The 14,746-nt window shown below is 55.1% G+C and overlaps 1 protein-coding gene across 3 annotated transcripts in view; it reads left to right on the forward strand.

The window, feature by feature from the left end:
* The window catches only part of ZBTB16 (zinc finger and BTB domain containing 16), a 54,666-nt gene extending 42,109 nt beyond the window's left edge, over positions 1–12,557 (forward strand). For all 3 annotated transcript variants that reach the window (XM_066203320.1, XM_066203319.1, XM_066203318.1), the window contains 3 exons: positions 6,877–7,047; positions 9,175–9,342; positions 9,618–12,557. In XM_066203320.1, coding sequence (XP_066059417.1) covers positions 6,877–7,047; positions 9,175–9,342; positions 9,618–9,847 — 569 coding nt within the window. In that variant the 3' untranslated portion in view covers positions 9,848–12,557. The remainder of the gene's footprint in view (positions 1–6,876; positions 7,048–9,174; positions 9,343–9,617) is intronic.
* The last annotated feature ends 2,189 nt before the right edge of the window (positions 12,558–14,746 follow it).

Here is a 14,746-nt window from a genome sequence, read left to right on the forward strand (position 1 = left end):
GTGTCTGGACCAGTGCTGTCCCCCTAGATCGTCCCTCACAGGCCCAGAGCTGCCCATATCCCTTGGATTGCATCTCCATGGTGCACTCAGCATCCTGCCCTGGAGACGGGGGACACATTGCAATCCCCCATGGTAGCTGATCACATGCCCTCCCAAAAACACATTTCCTGTTGAAGGCCCCGTTTGGGCCCACAGGCAGCCGCAGAGCTTCACCCAGCGCGGGTCCAGCTGCCGCCGTGATTGACGCAAAGCCAGTCTATAAATAAAGTCTTTCTCTCCTCTCATAAAGACTTTGCGGTTTAGTTTGCTTTCAAGGTCAAGATCAGACCTTTCTAAATAAACACATATCAAAGGATCATTAGCGGAGCAGCACTGTTAAATTGAGATATTAACTTCTGTCAGCCGCGCGTTTCCTTTTTGTTCTGTAACTCGCGACTGCAGCGGGTTTTTATTATTTTGGCCCTAGGCGGTAGCATCTGGCTTCTGTAGAGACTGTAAAAATTAAAAAGCAACACAAATCATTGCGAGAGAAAAGCAGTAAATTCAATGATAAGAATTTAAAATTAAAATGTTTCAGCGCTTTTATATTCTGCAAAACATGAAACGAATGAGTTGTGTGCCTGTTGCCATAAAGCCACCGCCGCTAATCGTTGCCTGGCTCCTTCCCACCCCGCACGTGCCCTCATAATCGCTTTGCCTGAGCAGTCGCAGGAAACACAGTGAGGGAAGGTGATGATGACGGTGATGGTGACAGTGATGGAGATGGGGGGTGGTGGAGAAGGCACAAGGTGCCACCAATTGGGCACGGGGGGGCAACGGGCTGCCAAAATAGGGCTCCCACCCTACTCAAAGGAAGAGAGGTCAAGCTAGAAGGGTGTGACTAATGAGCCAGTTCATGAGGATATGGGACCACATTGTCCCCCAGGTCCAGATGGCCCCTGGAATAAATCAGCCCCAGCAGGCATGAGCTGCCCATGCCAGAGCTGCAGCTCAGGGCCTGACGCCCGTTGCCCAAGCTGCTGCAGGCACCAGCATCCCATACATCCTCCATGTGCATCCTGCCCTGGGCGATGGGGAGAGCAGGAGCATGGCTGGGTGGGAAGCAGCCCTGTGCATCACTGCAGGAGCAAAAAATGAGGCATTTACTTGCGGGGGGTTATTAATCCCCTGTGCTTGCGAGGTCAATGTTGTACAACTGCTCTGAAACACCAGAGTTTTCCTCGGCATTTGTAAAAGGGTGAGCTGGCATGGAGGCAGCAGGCAGTGCCAGAGGCTTGCCCTTCCCTCCTGTTGCAGCCAGAGTGTCCACATCCAGCCCAGGAGGAAAACCAGCAGGGGCAGGAGAGCAGGCGGCGTTGGCTGCTTCTTAAGAATTAATTTTCCATAGTCAGTTAAAGTTGGGAAGAAAGCTGTGCTATCTCTAAGTAAATAATAATAATCAAACAAATGCCCCCTTGGGAGAAGCTGCCTTCCATAAAGATGTTAATTAGCACAGAAGCCAAGCTTTGGAGTCCAGAAGCAGCCTTTGAAACTGGAATGATTTGGTGACTCTGGCAAAAAATGCACGCATTTCCTGTTTGTCTTATGGGGTTTTTCCCCGCTTTCTCCCCTGAACCATGAAGGTTGTAGGGGCTGTTTGACTCAGCACAGTAACGAATGCCGTGACCTCTCGGTAACACTGGAGTGGTTGGCACCACACGACACAGCTCCGCACAACATCCCTACATCCAGACAGGCATCTGCAGGTGTTGTGTCCCAACAGCAGCATTCAGGGAGGGCTCCTTTGCACCTGCCTGTGGGTGCATTTCGGTGCTGCCACCAAAAACACCACTTTGGGTTTCATAATAGTCCTGAAGACAAACACCGAGACTGGGTTGATTTCCTCACCCTGCATATGCATCCACCATCATCCTGGGGCAAAATGCAGCCTCAGTGCTGGTGCTGCCACCAGTGTCCCTAGGCCTGCGCTGGTGCCCACTTTTCTGCAGTGCCTGCTTGTCAACTCGATGACAGCAGGATGTGCAGAGTGTTCCCAGGGTCCCTTGTGTCAAGCTGAGCTGGGGCCCTTCAGGCTGTCCTTCAGGCTGGCTGTGCCTGAACTTGGGTGCTGGAGCTGTGACAGGGATGCTCCAGGCAATGTTCCCCTTGCCAACTGTTGCCTCTCCCAGCCTTCTTGTAGTCAGGGCTGAAAGGGAGGGTTCTCTGCCACTCTCTGGCCACCATTGCCAATGGTACCTTGCTCTCCAGTGCTGCTGTTCCTGCACACTAGGGCCTGCAGCTACCGCTGCAGCAGCAGCCAGCAGTGTTGGCTGGGAGGTAGAGGCTGGTAAACAGCCTTTGTCATGTTGACAAAAATTGTCAAATGTCCCTGAAATCTCAGCTCAGGAGTGCCAACAGCCTTTGGGCTCCTGCTTTGCATGGCCAGGATGTTTTAGATCCATTCACCTTTGTTGTAAGGACAGTAGCAGTGTCAGGTCACCTCTGGCACATGCACCGTGTAAGAAATTACGTTAAACATGAAGAATGAAGGAGGGAGCCTTGTGGAAGACCCTGAATTATCAGGACTTGAGCCGAGGGTTTGGGGGTTTTAGGGTGTGTGGATGAGACAGCAACAGGCTCTGTCAGCGTACTTTGACATGAGTATGCTCATGCCCATGATAATGCTGGAGCCTTCTCAGCGTACCTCTCCACAGCCTTTCATTCCATGTTCTTGATTATTTCAACAGTGGATGGGTCTGCTCGTTGTTCAAGTCTGATAACATGGGTCTGAGGACAAGCAGGGAAAGATGGCAGCGTTATGAAGAGGACTCTGGGAGGGGCAGTTTGGTTTGCACATCCCCACGTTGGCGCCGCGTGCCTGGGGACTGCCAGCCCCATGCTGCCGTCACGCTGGGGCCCAGCAGGGATTGCCTCACCAGCACAGTGGCACCACTCCCTTTGTCCCTCCTCCCCTGCTGCCGCAGCATCCCCGAATCGCCCCATTCCCCAGCCACACAGCAGGTCTGGGCTTGGTGGTGCCACCAGGGGCTCTGGGGGCCGGCAGGCCAGCACATGCACGCGTGCTCTAGCACGGGGGGAAAAACTTGAAGTCAAATGTCTGAAAGTCAGATCCCTTTTTAGTATGAATTTGCTGTATCTCATTCTAAGCACTAATTCCAATTTAATTGCAAGTGGCCTGAAGCCTCTTCAATAGGAGTAACAAATGGTTTGATTTTGTAAACTTCATCAGACTGCATTTTAAATGCGACACACTAGCCCGGCTCGAATGCCAATGAAGCACTGAAGTAGCTCTCTGTTTACTAATTATCCGTTTTTACTTCAAGCCACGCTGGCTGGCTTGTCTGATTAAATCGGATTTGTGGGATAGAGAACAGCTAGCAGAGTTTTCTCTATAGTAAACGAGATTGAAACTATGGCCCGCCTGGCTGCACACTGTAAATTATATTTCCTTTTAAAGGGGACGTGTCGCCTTTCTCCTGCGGTGCACCTCCCGCATCCATAAACTCCACCAGAGCCCAGTGCCGAGGGAGACCCACCCCACCGTGCCTCCCTCACCCGTCGCCACGCCGGTTTTTAGTTTGATTCCTGCTCTGGCAGAGGCAGCGGGTGGGGGCGGTGCCGCGCTCGGCGCCGCGGTGCTGCCGCATCCCTCCCTCGCTGTGACTCGGACGGGGCGCACTGCCGCACATCGCCTCTCGCTCGTCATCGCGTCTCTGGCGATTGCGCTGCTTTGGGATCAAGCCGCTGGAGAACTGGGATATGCATCTCCGGGCTTGCAGCCACAGGGTTTTCCCTCCCTTCATCAAACATCCCTCCCTTAAAAATCGGGTTTTGGGACAACCTCGTATTTAAAAAGGCCGTGCAAGATTTGGCCAACGCGCTTACCAAAAGAGCATCTAACACACAAATCACTCCAGCTTTCACCTCAGAACCCTGTGGCAGTGCTAACAGCTGCCCCACTAGTGGCTTTCAGCTGCCGGCATGGCACTGGGTCTGGCAGGGACACAGAAACCGGGGATGGTGGGCAAAGGTGGCAGCTGAATGCAGCTTGCGGGGCTGTGCTTAAACCTCCCCAGTTGCTAAGACTTCAATTCTGCGAGCTTGACCTACGCCGCCCCCTCCCTTGGTATCTATCTTTGTGCCCGGGGGCTTTTTATATTTTAATTTGCTTTTGAACGTCCTGCAAAATTAATGGCATGCTCGGGGCCATTGTGCGGTGTACAGTAGAGGGAAGGGCCATCGGCGCCCGCCGAGAGCCAGTGCGTTTCCCGGGGAATGAATTGCTCGCCCGCCTTCACCCCTTTTAATTGTTGACAGTAAAAAGCGTTTAAATGCTGCTTAATTTGTAATCATCTTCATGCAAAAAGGGGAGAAACCATTAAAATGTCAGGGAAATGAATAAATCCGTCTCTCACTGATTTGGGGCGGCAGCATTTCTTTATCAGGGGTGATTTTTCTTCCAACAGCTGAGGGCTGGCTCGGGGCTTCTGTGGCTGGAGCCCAGGGATGCACTCACAACAGGACACAGAGCTGAGTCATGTGTCACCCAGTGTGGCACCCTCTCAAGAGTTTTGCCATTTTTTCCCGCCTCCCATCCTTTCTCCAAAGGCGTGACATAGTTGACATGTACCCTAAAAAAAACATCAAGCAACTCGAAGGCCGGCCGTGGGATGGTAGCTAACAGAGCCCGGCGTGCTGCCTGCCGCGCCCCTTGGCTGCTGGAGAATGTCATCTGCGGAGCCTCAGGGCTGGGGATAAGCGCTGCCTGAGCTCGGGGCTGCGTGTCCCGCTGCTGGGCTCAGCGCTGGCTTGCAGGGCCATCTCCCACATCGTCCACCTCTGCGCCCGGCTGCTGTCAGCCTTTGTGTCCTGCAGGTGCTCTGCTCTCAGAGCACAACTGGAACCATGTGCCTCCACATGCCGTGCTGATACACACCCACCTACCAGTCTGGGGTGTTTATTTACTGATACATTACTTGAAAAGAAAAAATTTTAAAAAAAAAAAAAAATGAAAAAAAAAAAAAGAGATTTAAAACGGGGTTTTGCAGGTCTCAAGAAGCAGCACCTGGTGGATGCCCAGCTCCAGCAAACAGCCCCGTCCCCCCATGCATGCACGAGGCAGCTCGTCCCCATCACTGTGGCTGCTGGAGTCAGCCCATTTTTTTTTTTTTCAAGCGGGGGCCAATTAGTTTCACAAATGAGGGCCCTACGGTGCCAGGGAGGATTTGTTACGGCCCCGCGCGCCGGCCCAGCGGCATTGTCCTGCCCTCCGCCCCCACGGGAGCCCATTGTCCCCGGCCCCAGCGGGGGCTGCTGGCGGCAGATTTATCGGGGCCGGCGTCCCGCCGGCCAGGGCCTCCGCTCCGCAGCTGGCCGCGGCGCTGGGGGCTCAGCCCCGGGGACCTTTGACCCGTCCTGCTGTCACCGCCGGGGCCGCCGAGGGCCGCGGGGCCACATACCTCTTGGGATTTGCTTCTCACTGCCCGCTTGGGGCTGCCTGCTTTTTCTTTTTTTTTTTTAATTTTATTTTTTTTTTGTCTCGGGAGCGTTTTGTCCGCAGCTGCGTGGGGGGCACATGAGCCCGCAGCCCCCTGGGATAAATCCCTGCAGAGGGAGAAAGGCAGCTCCATGCGGGGCCACCTCTCTCGCTGCTTTTATTCCCATTTCACTGGGGTTTTTTTCAGATTTCGGAGCATTTTTGGGTAGCTCAGTGCAAGGCTGAGATTGAGCATCCCCCCAGGCAGCTCCTGCATCCCCAGCAGGACAGAGCTGACTGCGGTGTGCCACCACACCTGGGTGGGTGATGACACAGTGCCAGAGCAGGTGAGGGTGTGAACTGAGGTGCTCTCCGGGATGCCTGTTGCCCATGGTTCCCAAGCTGGAGGTGTGGGTCTGCCCAGGAGCATCCTTCCCTCTCATCTGCCTGCATGCCAGGCACTACCATGACTCTGACAGTGCTGCTGCCCATCATGTCCCTGCCCCATGGTGCTGTGGTCCTGGCGGTCTTCCTGGGGTTGGTTTTGGCAGCATGGCAAGCAGCCCTCTGCCCCTACTGTTCCTGGAGGCTGCATGGATTTGTTGGTTACCTTGAACATCTTGTGCTGCTAATGAATTGCTAATACAATTTTCTAGTTAATTTTATTTCCATAGTCCTCACATTTTAATGTCTCCAAAAAGCGAGCATTTATTTGCTTAATCTCCCTGCGTAATACAATTTGCAGTGACTCACAGTTCTGAACAATCAGCTATGCATAAGCGAAAACAAACTGTTTAACGACATAGAGGTCTGAGATGTTTATGCACAGGGTATGAGCACCTGGTTGGGGTTTTGTCCCTGTTGTGTTGCTGCAGCCAGGTTTGTTCCCAAGAGCCGTGGTATGGAGCTTGGATGTGCCCTGGGGCTCAGGGTCACACACAGCACAAGGGGTGGGCACGTTGCCCTCTGACATCCTGACTCCTGCTCCCCAGGGCACCATCGTGGGGCGCTTCTCGGGGTCCCTTTTCACATGGGCACCCAAAGGTCTGAGCTCAGCAGCTCGCACCGGTGTGTGGGGATGCAGTGATCACCCAACAGCTGCCTTGCGTTTGGGCATCCCTCAGCATTGCCAGGGCTCCCAGATGCCTCCAGTGCAGTAAGAGCAGCGTCTCCTCTTCAGCCGTTGCCCTGGGAGGGCCAGTGTCCGCAGGGTCAGGGTGGCCAGGGTGCTGCTGTTGGGACTCCCAATGACATAGAGAGCCCTGCAGCTCTTGGGGTCCCTTCTGCTGCCAGAGCATCCCTGCTGCCGTGTGGAAGTGGGGACTCCACACAGTGGGGTGATGGGGCAGCAGGCTGGGGTGCTAGGCAGTGCCTAAGCAGGGTCTCTCCCTCTCCCACAGGTACAGACATGGCCGTTTTCTGCCTGCTGTGCGGCAAGCGGTTTCAGACGCAGAGTGCCCTGCAGCAGCACATGGAGGTGCACGCCGGGGTGCGCAGCTACATCTGCAGCGAGTGCAACCGCACCTTCCCCAGCCACACCGCGCTCAAGAGGCACCTGCGCTCCCACACAGGTACGGTGGCACCACCGTGGGGGCTCGGGGCAGCTGGGACATGCTCCTTCCCCGTGTGAGAGAAGGAAATAGGGGGAAGGAGGATGGTTTGTATTCAAAGCACGGAGGTGACTGAAGTGGCTTGGATTTGAAAAACAAAACAGGAAAAAAAAAAGCTGTGTGTAATAAGTTGATCTGGCCTGAGGTGGCACGTGACCTTCTTAGGGGGTGTGCGATCATATCCGCCTCATCAGCTTACGGCAGTAGATGCACATAATCAGCTGGTGCTCGGCCCTAATGGGATTAGGGCGACCTGCGCTACGTGTAGCTGGTGCTGCCGTGGCCCCACTGGGGCAGGGCTTGGCTGCGGGATTGCTGAGCGGGAGAGCCCAGCTTGGCCGCCTTACGCCGTGTCCTCAAAGAGCCCACGCCGTGTCCTCAGCTCCTCCGACGGCATCCCTGGGCAGCTCCGTGGTCGTGGCCACACCGTCAGCACCATCCTTCAGGGCCAGTCACAAAACACCCCGAAAGAGCTGATTCTTGAGGGACGAGCAGGAGCGTGCAGGATCACAGCCAGTGTCACGGATCTTCACAGCTGCCTGGGTGAAGCATTCCTCGCCCATGCTTTGCTCACACAGGTGGGAGGCTCATGCGCCCTCCTTGACACCACTGCTGTTGCTGACAGGGGACAAAACGTACGCTGAGCAGGGATGCCCCTTCTTTCTCTTGCCGGGCAGGGGGCATGCACACAGTCTCCAAAAGGGATGTAAAGGTGGCTGCTGGGGGTTGTGCAGGTGGTGTCACAGAGGGTCGCTCTGTCCAGCCTGTGGCTGGCAGCTGCCAGACCCGCACGTGGGCTAGGGGTTCCAGTGTGGGAAACGGGAATTCTGTGTCGATGATAAGCATGTTAATGCTGAGCGCTGGAGCTATTTATAGCCAGTAATCCGGTGACCTGGGCTGCGGGTCGCGTTGCGCGTGTCCCACCCCAACCTCTGCCGCTTTAGGAGCTCCCGGCTGTGAAAAAACACTGGGATCATCGGCGCTTTAGGAGCATTTAATCATGCCATGCGGTGCCATCCTGCACAGCTGCGGGATGCTCCCTCTTGTCCCAGGGCCAGGGTGCTCCCTGGGCTCAGGCTCTCCTGAAAAGTGGGCGGGTGGAAATGCTGGCTGCCTCTGGCTGAAAAATTGCAGTCTTTGACTGTAGGATCAAAAGCTAAAGTGGCAGTTTGGAGCTGGCCATGGGGAGGGGAGAGTCAACAACAGCCCCCAGGCACCGCCTGCATTGCCTTTGGAGGGGGGCTCCGAACTGCATCCCGAGCATCCTCCTCCCCACAGGTGCCCAGGCAGCAGCTGCAGGAGGGGGTGAGGGGCCGCAGCACTGGGCTGCGGCAAATGGGGAGAGAGTAAAATATCATTTTAAAGAGGAAGCGAAAGCACAGGCATGTGAGTATATAACGAGAAGGACAATTTATGCCCAGGCACGAGTGCAGTTTGACACGGGGATAATGAAAAAACGTAGGTCATTGTGGATGACTTAAGCCTTCACAGCTGAAGAAAATGTATGAAATGCGGGGAACATTACACGCTTGGCAGCTCCGCACATCTGCAGCAGGACAAGTGAAATACAGTTCGCCATTCTTTACCATAAACTGTGCTTGTAGGATATGCGGCACAGAGAAATTGTAATTACAGTGACAAGACAAATCAGTAATATTTAAATATTCATGAACAAAGTCTCGGACGATCAATCTATCTTTATTGTCCTTGCCTTCGCGGCTGTAATAAATAAGTAGCTGGAGCCCTCACCTTTCCTTCAAATCATTCTGCCTTTGGTGCCAAACCAGAGTTCATTTATCAGCCGCCTGGTCTGGAGTGTGGGAGATGCCCAGGGCTGGGTCTGTGCTGGTGCTGCTGGGTGAAAAACCTGGAAATTTGTGGTGAGAGGGTTGCAGAATGCTCTGTCTCTCTACCATGCCGTGGACCTGAGCATCCCCTCTGTAAAGGCATGAAGGGACCTGCGCACTGCACTGGGGAGACTGGGGGTGCTCTGTCCCCAGAAAGGCTGCCTGCGGTAAAGAGGCTGGGTAGCTGGTTTTGGTGTGGCACAGCAGTCACGGCAGCCCTGACCCCCACATGTGCTTGCAGGCGACCACCCCTACGAGTGTGAGTTCTGTGGCAGCTGCTTCCGGGACGAGAGCACGCTCAAGGGCCACAAGCGCATCCACACCGGTGAGAAGCCCTATGAGTGCAACGGCTGTGGCAAGAAGTTCAGCCTCAAGCACCAGCTGGAGACCCACTACCGAGTCCACACAGGTACATGCTGGGGGTCTGTGGTGAGGCTGGCAATGACAGACCGGTCCCTCGGTGGAAGGGCTGGCATACAGACCAGGGTGGCAGCCAGGGATAACGAGCCCCGAATGTGCCAGCATGTAACCATTGTAAATAGGGGATCGATTGTCACATCACTTCTGCTGTGCATTGCTTGGTTATCGGCTGTGCCCACTGCAGCAGCGTCGATGCTGGGCAGTTGATTAGCACCTGGAGGCCCTGAGCCCCCACTGACATCCCTGTATCCCTTCATCCCACAGGCGAGAAGCCCTTCGAGTGCAAGCTGTGCCACCAGCGCTCCCGGGACTACTCGGCCATGATCAAACATCTTCGGACCCACAATGGCGCTTCCCCGTACCAGTGCACCATCTGCCTGGAGTACTGCCCCAGCCTCTCCGCCATGCAGAAGCACATGAAGGGCCACAAACCAGAGGAGATCCCCACCGACTGGCGGATAGAGAAGACCTATCTCTACCTCTGCTATGTCTAAGGGAGGAGGCAGAGGGGCAGCAGGGCCAAGTGGCAGATGACTGGGCAAAAAATCCCACCGAACCCGCAGCATCCATGGCCTTGTTTGTTTTCAGTTCTCATTCATTTCTCCTCGCCGGAAGGATCCTGCAGCTCATGCCGGAGCAAGGGACGTACCGGCCCCTTCCCCAGCCCCACCCACACTGCTGTCCCAGCCGCTCGTGCGCCTGCTGCCCTTCCACCCTTGCTGCAGGGCAGATTTCACCCTTGCAACCCCCAGCCAGGCCCTCCATCACCCTTGGCATTGGCCACTGGTGCTGCTGGGAAGACCATGTAGGAAAGAGGTGCTTCCCTGAAAGGGTGTGTACAGCTAGTGCTCTGGGAAGGCTTTAATTCCTGGTGTCCTCTGTCACTGCATAGACCCTGCCGTGGACGCCCTGCAGAGGACCTGAGCTCCCACGTGGGGCTTGGGCACCATTCTGGCAGGTTCTCACGCTCCCAGGCTGCAGCATGACAGGCAGGAGAGCAGTGTCCTGTGAGCCACAAGTGCTTTGGCAAGAGCGTCGTGTGAGAATCCTGGCCAGAGGAGGGTGTTTGGGGCGGGGAGCCGACTGTGAGCCAGGCGGCCTTGAGGTGCTGCTTGGTGTCCAGGTGGGCTTGGGGGGCACAGGAGGCTGCTGCTCTCCCCATGACCAAAGACCTCTCTATGCATTTCTCCCTCCTTCCCTGCCTTCCAGGGCAAGGGTGAAGCCCCCCCGGGGAGATTCAGTTGGTTTGGTGATGTGCAGTCAGTACCAGTGTTGGAGCTATTAGTGTGTGGCATCACTCTAAATGCAGGGATCCTCTTTCCTTCTGCTGATTTGAGGCACCTGGAAGGTGCCAAGTGTGGGGGTTTTTGCCCAGCCCTCAGCTACGGGAGCCCACAAGTAAGGGGTGCCCAGTGGCAGGCGGCTTTGCTCGCCGCTTTTTTGCTTTTTGTTCGGGTTTTTTTTGAACTTTCTTTTGGAATATTTCCACGTTTAGCACATTTTACTTGAAATTACCTCGTTTTTTTGTGACCTCATGAGCTTTTATTGATTTGGGAGGAACAGGGGGTGGCATGGCTGGGGTGCACCAGCCACGTGCCCAGCATTGGTCGTGGAGAGGTGGTGGGGCAGTGGTGTCCCTGCCAGCCTCCTGTTGTGCATTATCCTTACCAAAACTGGTATTTTTTGCCTGGCCCTGTGGGGCTGGGGGTGTTGGTTCTGAAGCTACCTCTTGTGTTCGTTTTTGTTGTGTTTCTCCTGCGCAGCCGCGGGCTTGGTGGTTCCATCCCGCGGCTCTTTTTTTGTCGTTTTGCTGCGTTTGGGTGAAAAGGGGGGAAAAGGAGCTGGGAGGGGTGGGACAGTGTCTGGATACTGTTTGGAGGGACACTGATGGCCCCTTTGGGTTTGGGGCGCCCTTCCCACCTCTCCTGGTGCCAAGCAGGGATACGGCTGTGGGAGCAGCATCCTCCCTCGTGCCCCAGTCCGGCTTTGCACGTGCGTGTGCCCGTGCGCATGGGAGCGTTGCTGCTCTGCACAGGGTGGACACCGCTGCTGTACAATCCGGGATGTGACTGTGGAGAACGGCTCATTTAATTGTTGTGCCTAAGAAAAAAAGAAAAAAAAAAAAAACCAGAAAAAAATATTAAAAAAAGAAAACAGTTCTTTCACACAGAAAGTTGCTGCAATTTCTGGCGTGTGCACGGCAGGTCCCTGTGGTGTCCTGGCGCTGCCAGACACAGGTGCCATGGAGCACGTGGCCGAGCTCGTGTGGCTTTTTTTTTTTTTTTTTGCTTTAACCTCCCCTTCCATCCCACCATCCTTCTCCCTCAGAGACACAGCCCCCACTGCAACAGTGTTGGGGTCAGCGTTGGAGTGATGCTGCTGTATCCCGGGCACACGTCCCCGCACTGTCGGCTGTGGCGCAGCCCCCGCCACCCCTCCATATATATATATAAGTATATATATGTGTATCATAGCAGTGAGGACCAAGCGCCGCACGGGGCCCCGTGGTCCCGGGCTCCCTCTCCCCTGGCTTGTTGTCAGTGTCGTGAGCGCCCGCCTGCCCGTCCCGTTGCTCTGTGTTGCCGCTCGTGGTTCGGGTCCGTCGCTGTCCTCGTTCCGTCTACCTCAGCACCTCTCTGAGCCCGGGCGCAGAAGGTGCCCAAGTTCCCCTTTGGTTTTCTCAGAGTATCTATTGGCCCCTATTTTTTGTACGACTTTTCCTGTCTCACCGTTCGCTCCCCTGCGGTTCTGCTTGCAAGTCCTCTTTCTGTCCTCTAGCCACAGATGCCGATAGCTAAAAGTTTCCTGAAAAATAAAGAAAAAGAAGAAAAAAAAAAAAAAAACCCAGTTGTGGTGTCTTCTAGTTGCAGCTCTCCGCATCTGCCTTCGTCCTGTGTAGATTCAGATGCATTTCTTTGTAAGACTTCAGTGTTTCTGACAGAGGAAAAAAAAAAAAGACAAAAAAAAAAAAAGAATATACTGCTGCAGGTTTTTTTCTCTCCATGTGTCACTAAGTGAAGTTCGTGCCTTCTATAGCAAAGAGAATATTTTTTACATCCTACTAACAGTAGATTTTTTTGTAGTGAACATTTTTTGTATTTTTATTTATAAGTCTCATAAGGAAAATAGCAATGTTCAGTTGTATACCTTGAATCTGCAGTTAGAAAACAAAAAACAACCAATAAAGTTAATTCCGTTGTCTCAGCCTGCTGTCTCCCATTCCTGTGCCCGTCAAGAGGAGGAGGAGGAAGAGGAGGAGGAGGAGGTGGAAGAAGGATGCGTTCCACCGGCTTGGGGTGAGCCATGGGGGTACCCATAGTGGTGAGTTGGGGAGTTTCTGCTCTGCGGGGGAAATTGAGGAGGTCCTATCCCCAAACCAACCCCAGTGGGCGGGGGGTCTCCCTGGAATGTCAGTGTCCCCATGGGCAGGGAGCATCCGCAGCATGCTGCCTGTGCTGCTGCCTGCCCATGTGGCTCACCAGGGAGCAGAGCAAGTTTGCCTCAATGAAAGTGAACTCGTTCATTTAAACCTGCCTGCAGAGCCGTCCGGCCCCCCGCTGCGTTAATTATCCTGTAGTTCCCGACTGATTGCTGTACACTAAGCTTAAGCCCTCCTTTATTTATTTACTGACTACATTAACGGCAGCGCCTGCTCTCCTTTTGTGCTGTGGCAAACAGCACAGCACCGCAGGCTGCAGCTGGGCCGAGTGGGTGCTGCCAGCACCCCCCAGCCGTGCCCGTGCCCGGTACCTGCTGCCCGCCGCCGGCCTTGGCCTCGCCATGCTGCCAGACATTTGTTACAGCACGGCTGGAGTCTCCAAGTGCAGAGCAGAGTTTAGCTTTTCCCAGGGATGGATGGCATGTGCCAGTGTCAAGGCCAGGCTCATCCCCTGCCCCGGCACTTCCCAGCAGGTTTGAGGGGCTGCGCGTCCATTCAAAGGTCCCGATGGTGCTCCTGCCTCCCCCAGTCCCCCCAGCACAGCCTCCCAGGTAGGCCTTGGGCAAGTGGTGGGGAACTTTGGTCCAGGTTTGGGCAAGCAGGGGTGGTCCTGCTGTGGGCAAGCTGCGGGCTGCAGCGCCCCAGGAGAAGGGGGGCAAAGCCCCTCGCTGGCGCTCAGCTTGGCACAAAGACGTTGTTATAATAACGGGGAAATCGCGGTAGGACCGGGCCTTTGTGTGCACGCTTGCACAGCAGCTGGGAGCGATTATGCTGCAACAATGTTCTGTTCCATCAACATTATGTCCTCATTAAACCTTTATTAGGAGATTAGATTCAGATTTATTGATTTTTTTTTTTTTTAAAGAGGAAAATGCAGGCTTCTTTCAGAGAGATGCCTGGAACTTTTTCCCACGTGCCGCACTTCCCAAAGTAGCGAGAGGGCAAAGGGAGAATCTATCTTTCCTCCAGCATGGGCAGCCTGTCCTTCCAGGGAAAAGGACTGCTGAGCTGCCGGAGGGGGTTAGGTTGGGTGCATGATGGCTTCCTAGCACAGGGAGGACAAGGACCAAACATTCCATGGGATATGGCAGCACAAGTGAGCACCTTGCAGTGCAGCCCTGGGGGACATCGGGGTCACGGTGGGCAGGAGAGGAATGGCAAGGCTGGCTCAGGAGTCTTGCTGCCCAGTACCCTCATCAAACACATGGGCTGGGTGGCATCGCACACCCGGGTCAATGGCCCCATTGGATTTGTCTGTTGGAGCGTTTGATGTTACACGAAGGCAGCTCATTCCAGAGGGTGTTAATTGCCCGCTGCACTGATCAGGTCTGTAGCACCATCGATCTCAGCAGGATCAATGGGCTGATTTAGTGTCTCACGAACTCTTTAACTGGACACCTCATCAATAGGCAGCCACTTACAGACCATCAGCGCATTAGTGCGGGCCGGCGCTGGCAGGAGCCCACTCCACCCGTCCTCAGCCCCGTCACTCAGGGATAAGTTTTCCTGCAGGTGATGGCTCTGGGATGGTGAGTGGGAGTCTTGCTCTGGAGCTGGTGGGTTTGAGACCAGATGGATGAGAGCCAGGTGGTGTCGACCCACCTGTCCCCCATCACCTGCAGGCCCATATGCAGAGATGCTCCTACAGCATGAGATGGGCCCTTAGGGCATCTGCAGCAGTTTCCGCTCCTCTTTGCCGTATGCCTCTGTCCTGGCAGGGGCAGATCGACAGCAGGAGCTGGGGACCTACTGCAGCAGTGATGGCAGTCCTGCCCCGCGCATCTCCCCCAGCACCGCGTGCTCACGGAGTCAGTCCCGTTGCCATCCCGGTTTGGCCGCGGCCGGACCCTGGGTCTCCCTCTGCTAAAACCGCTGCGCACAAGCAAGGTGGGCATCTGCGGGGCAAGCGTGCCCGGGGGCCCGGGGTAGGGAGTTAGGGCAGCAGCCGGGGTGT

Source organism: Chamaea fasciata, unplaced genomic scaffold (assembly GCF_029207755.1).
Source record: "Chamaea fasciata isolate MVZ Bird 193981 ecotype frontalis unplaced genomic scaffold, bChaFas1.0.hap1 SCAF_24, whole genome shotgun sequence".
NCBI classification, from domain to species: Eukaryota; Metazoa; Chordata; class Aves; order Passeriformes; family Sylviidae; genus Chamaea; species Chamaea fasciata.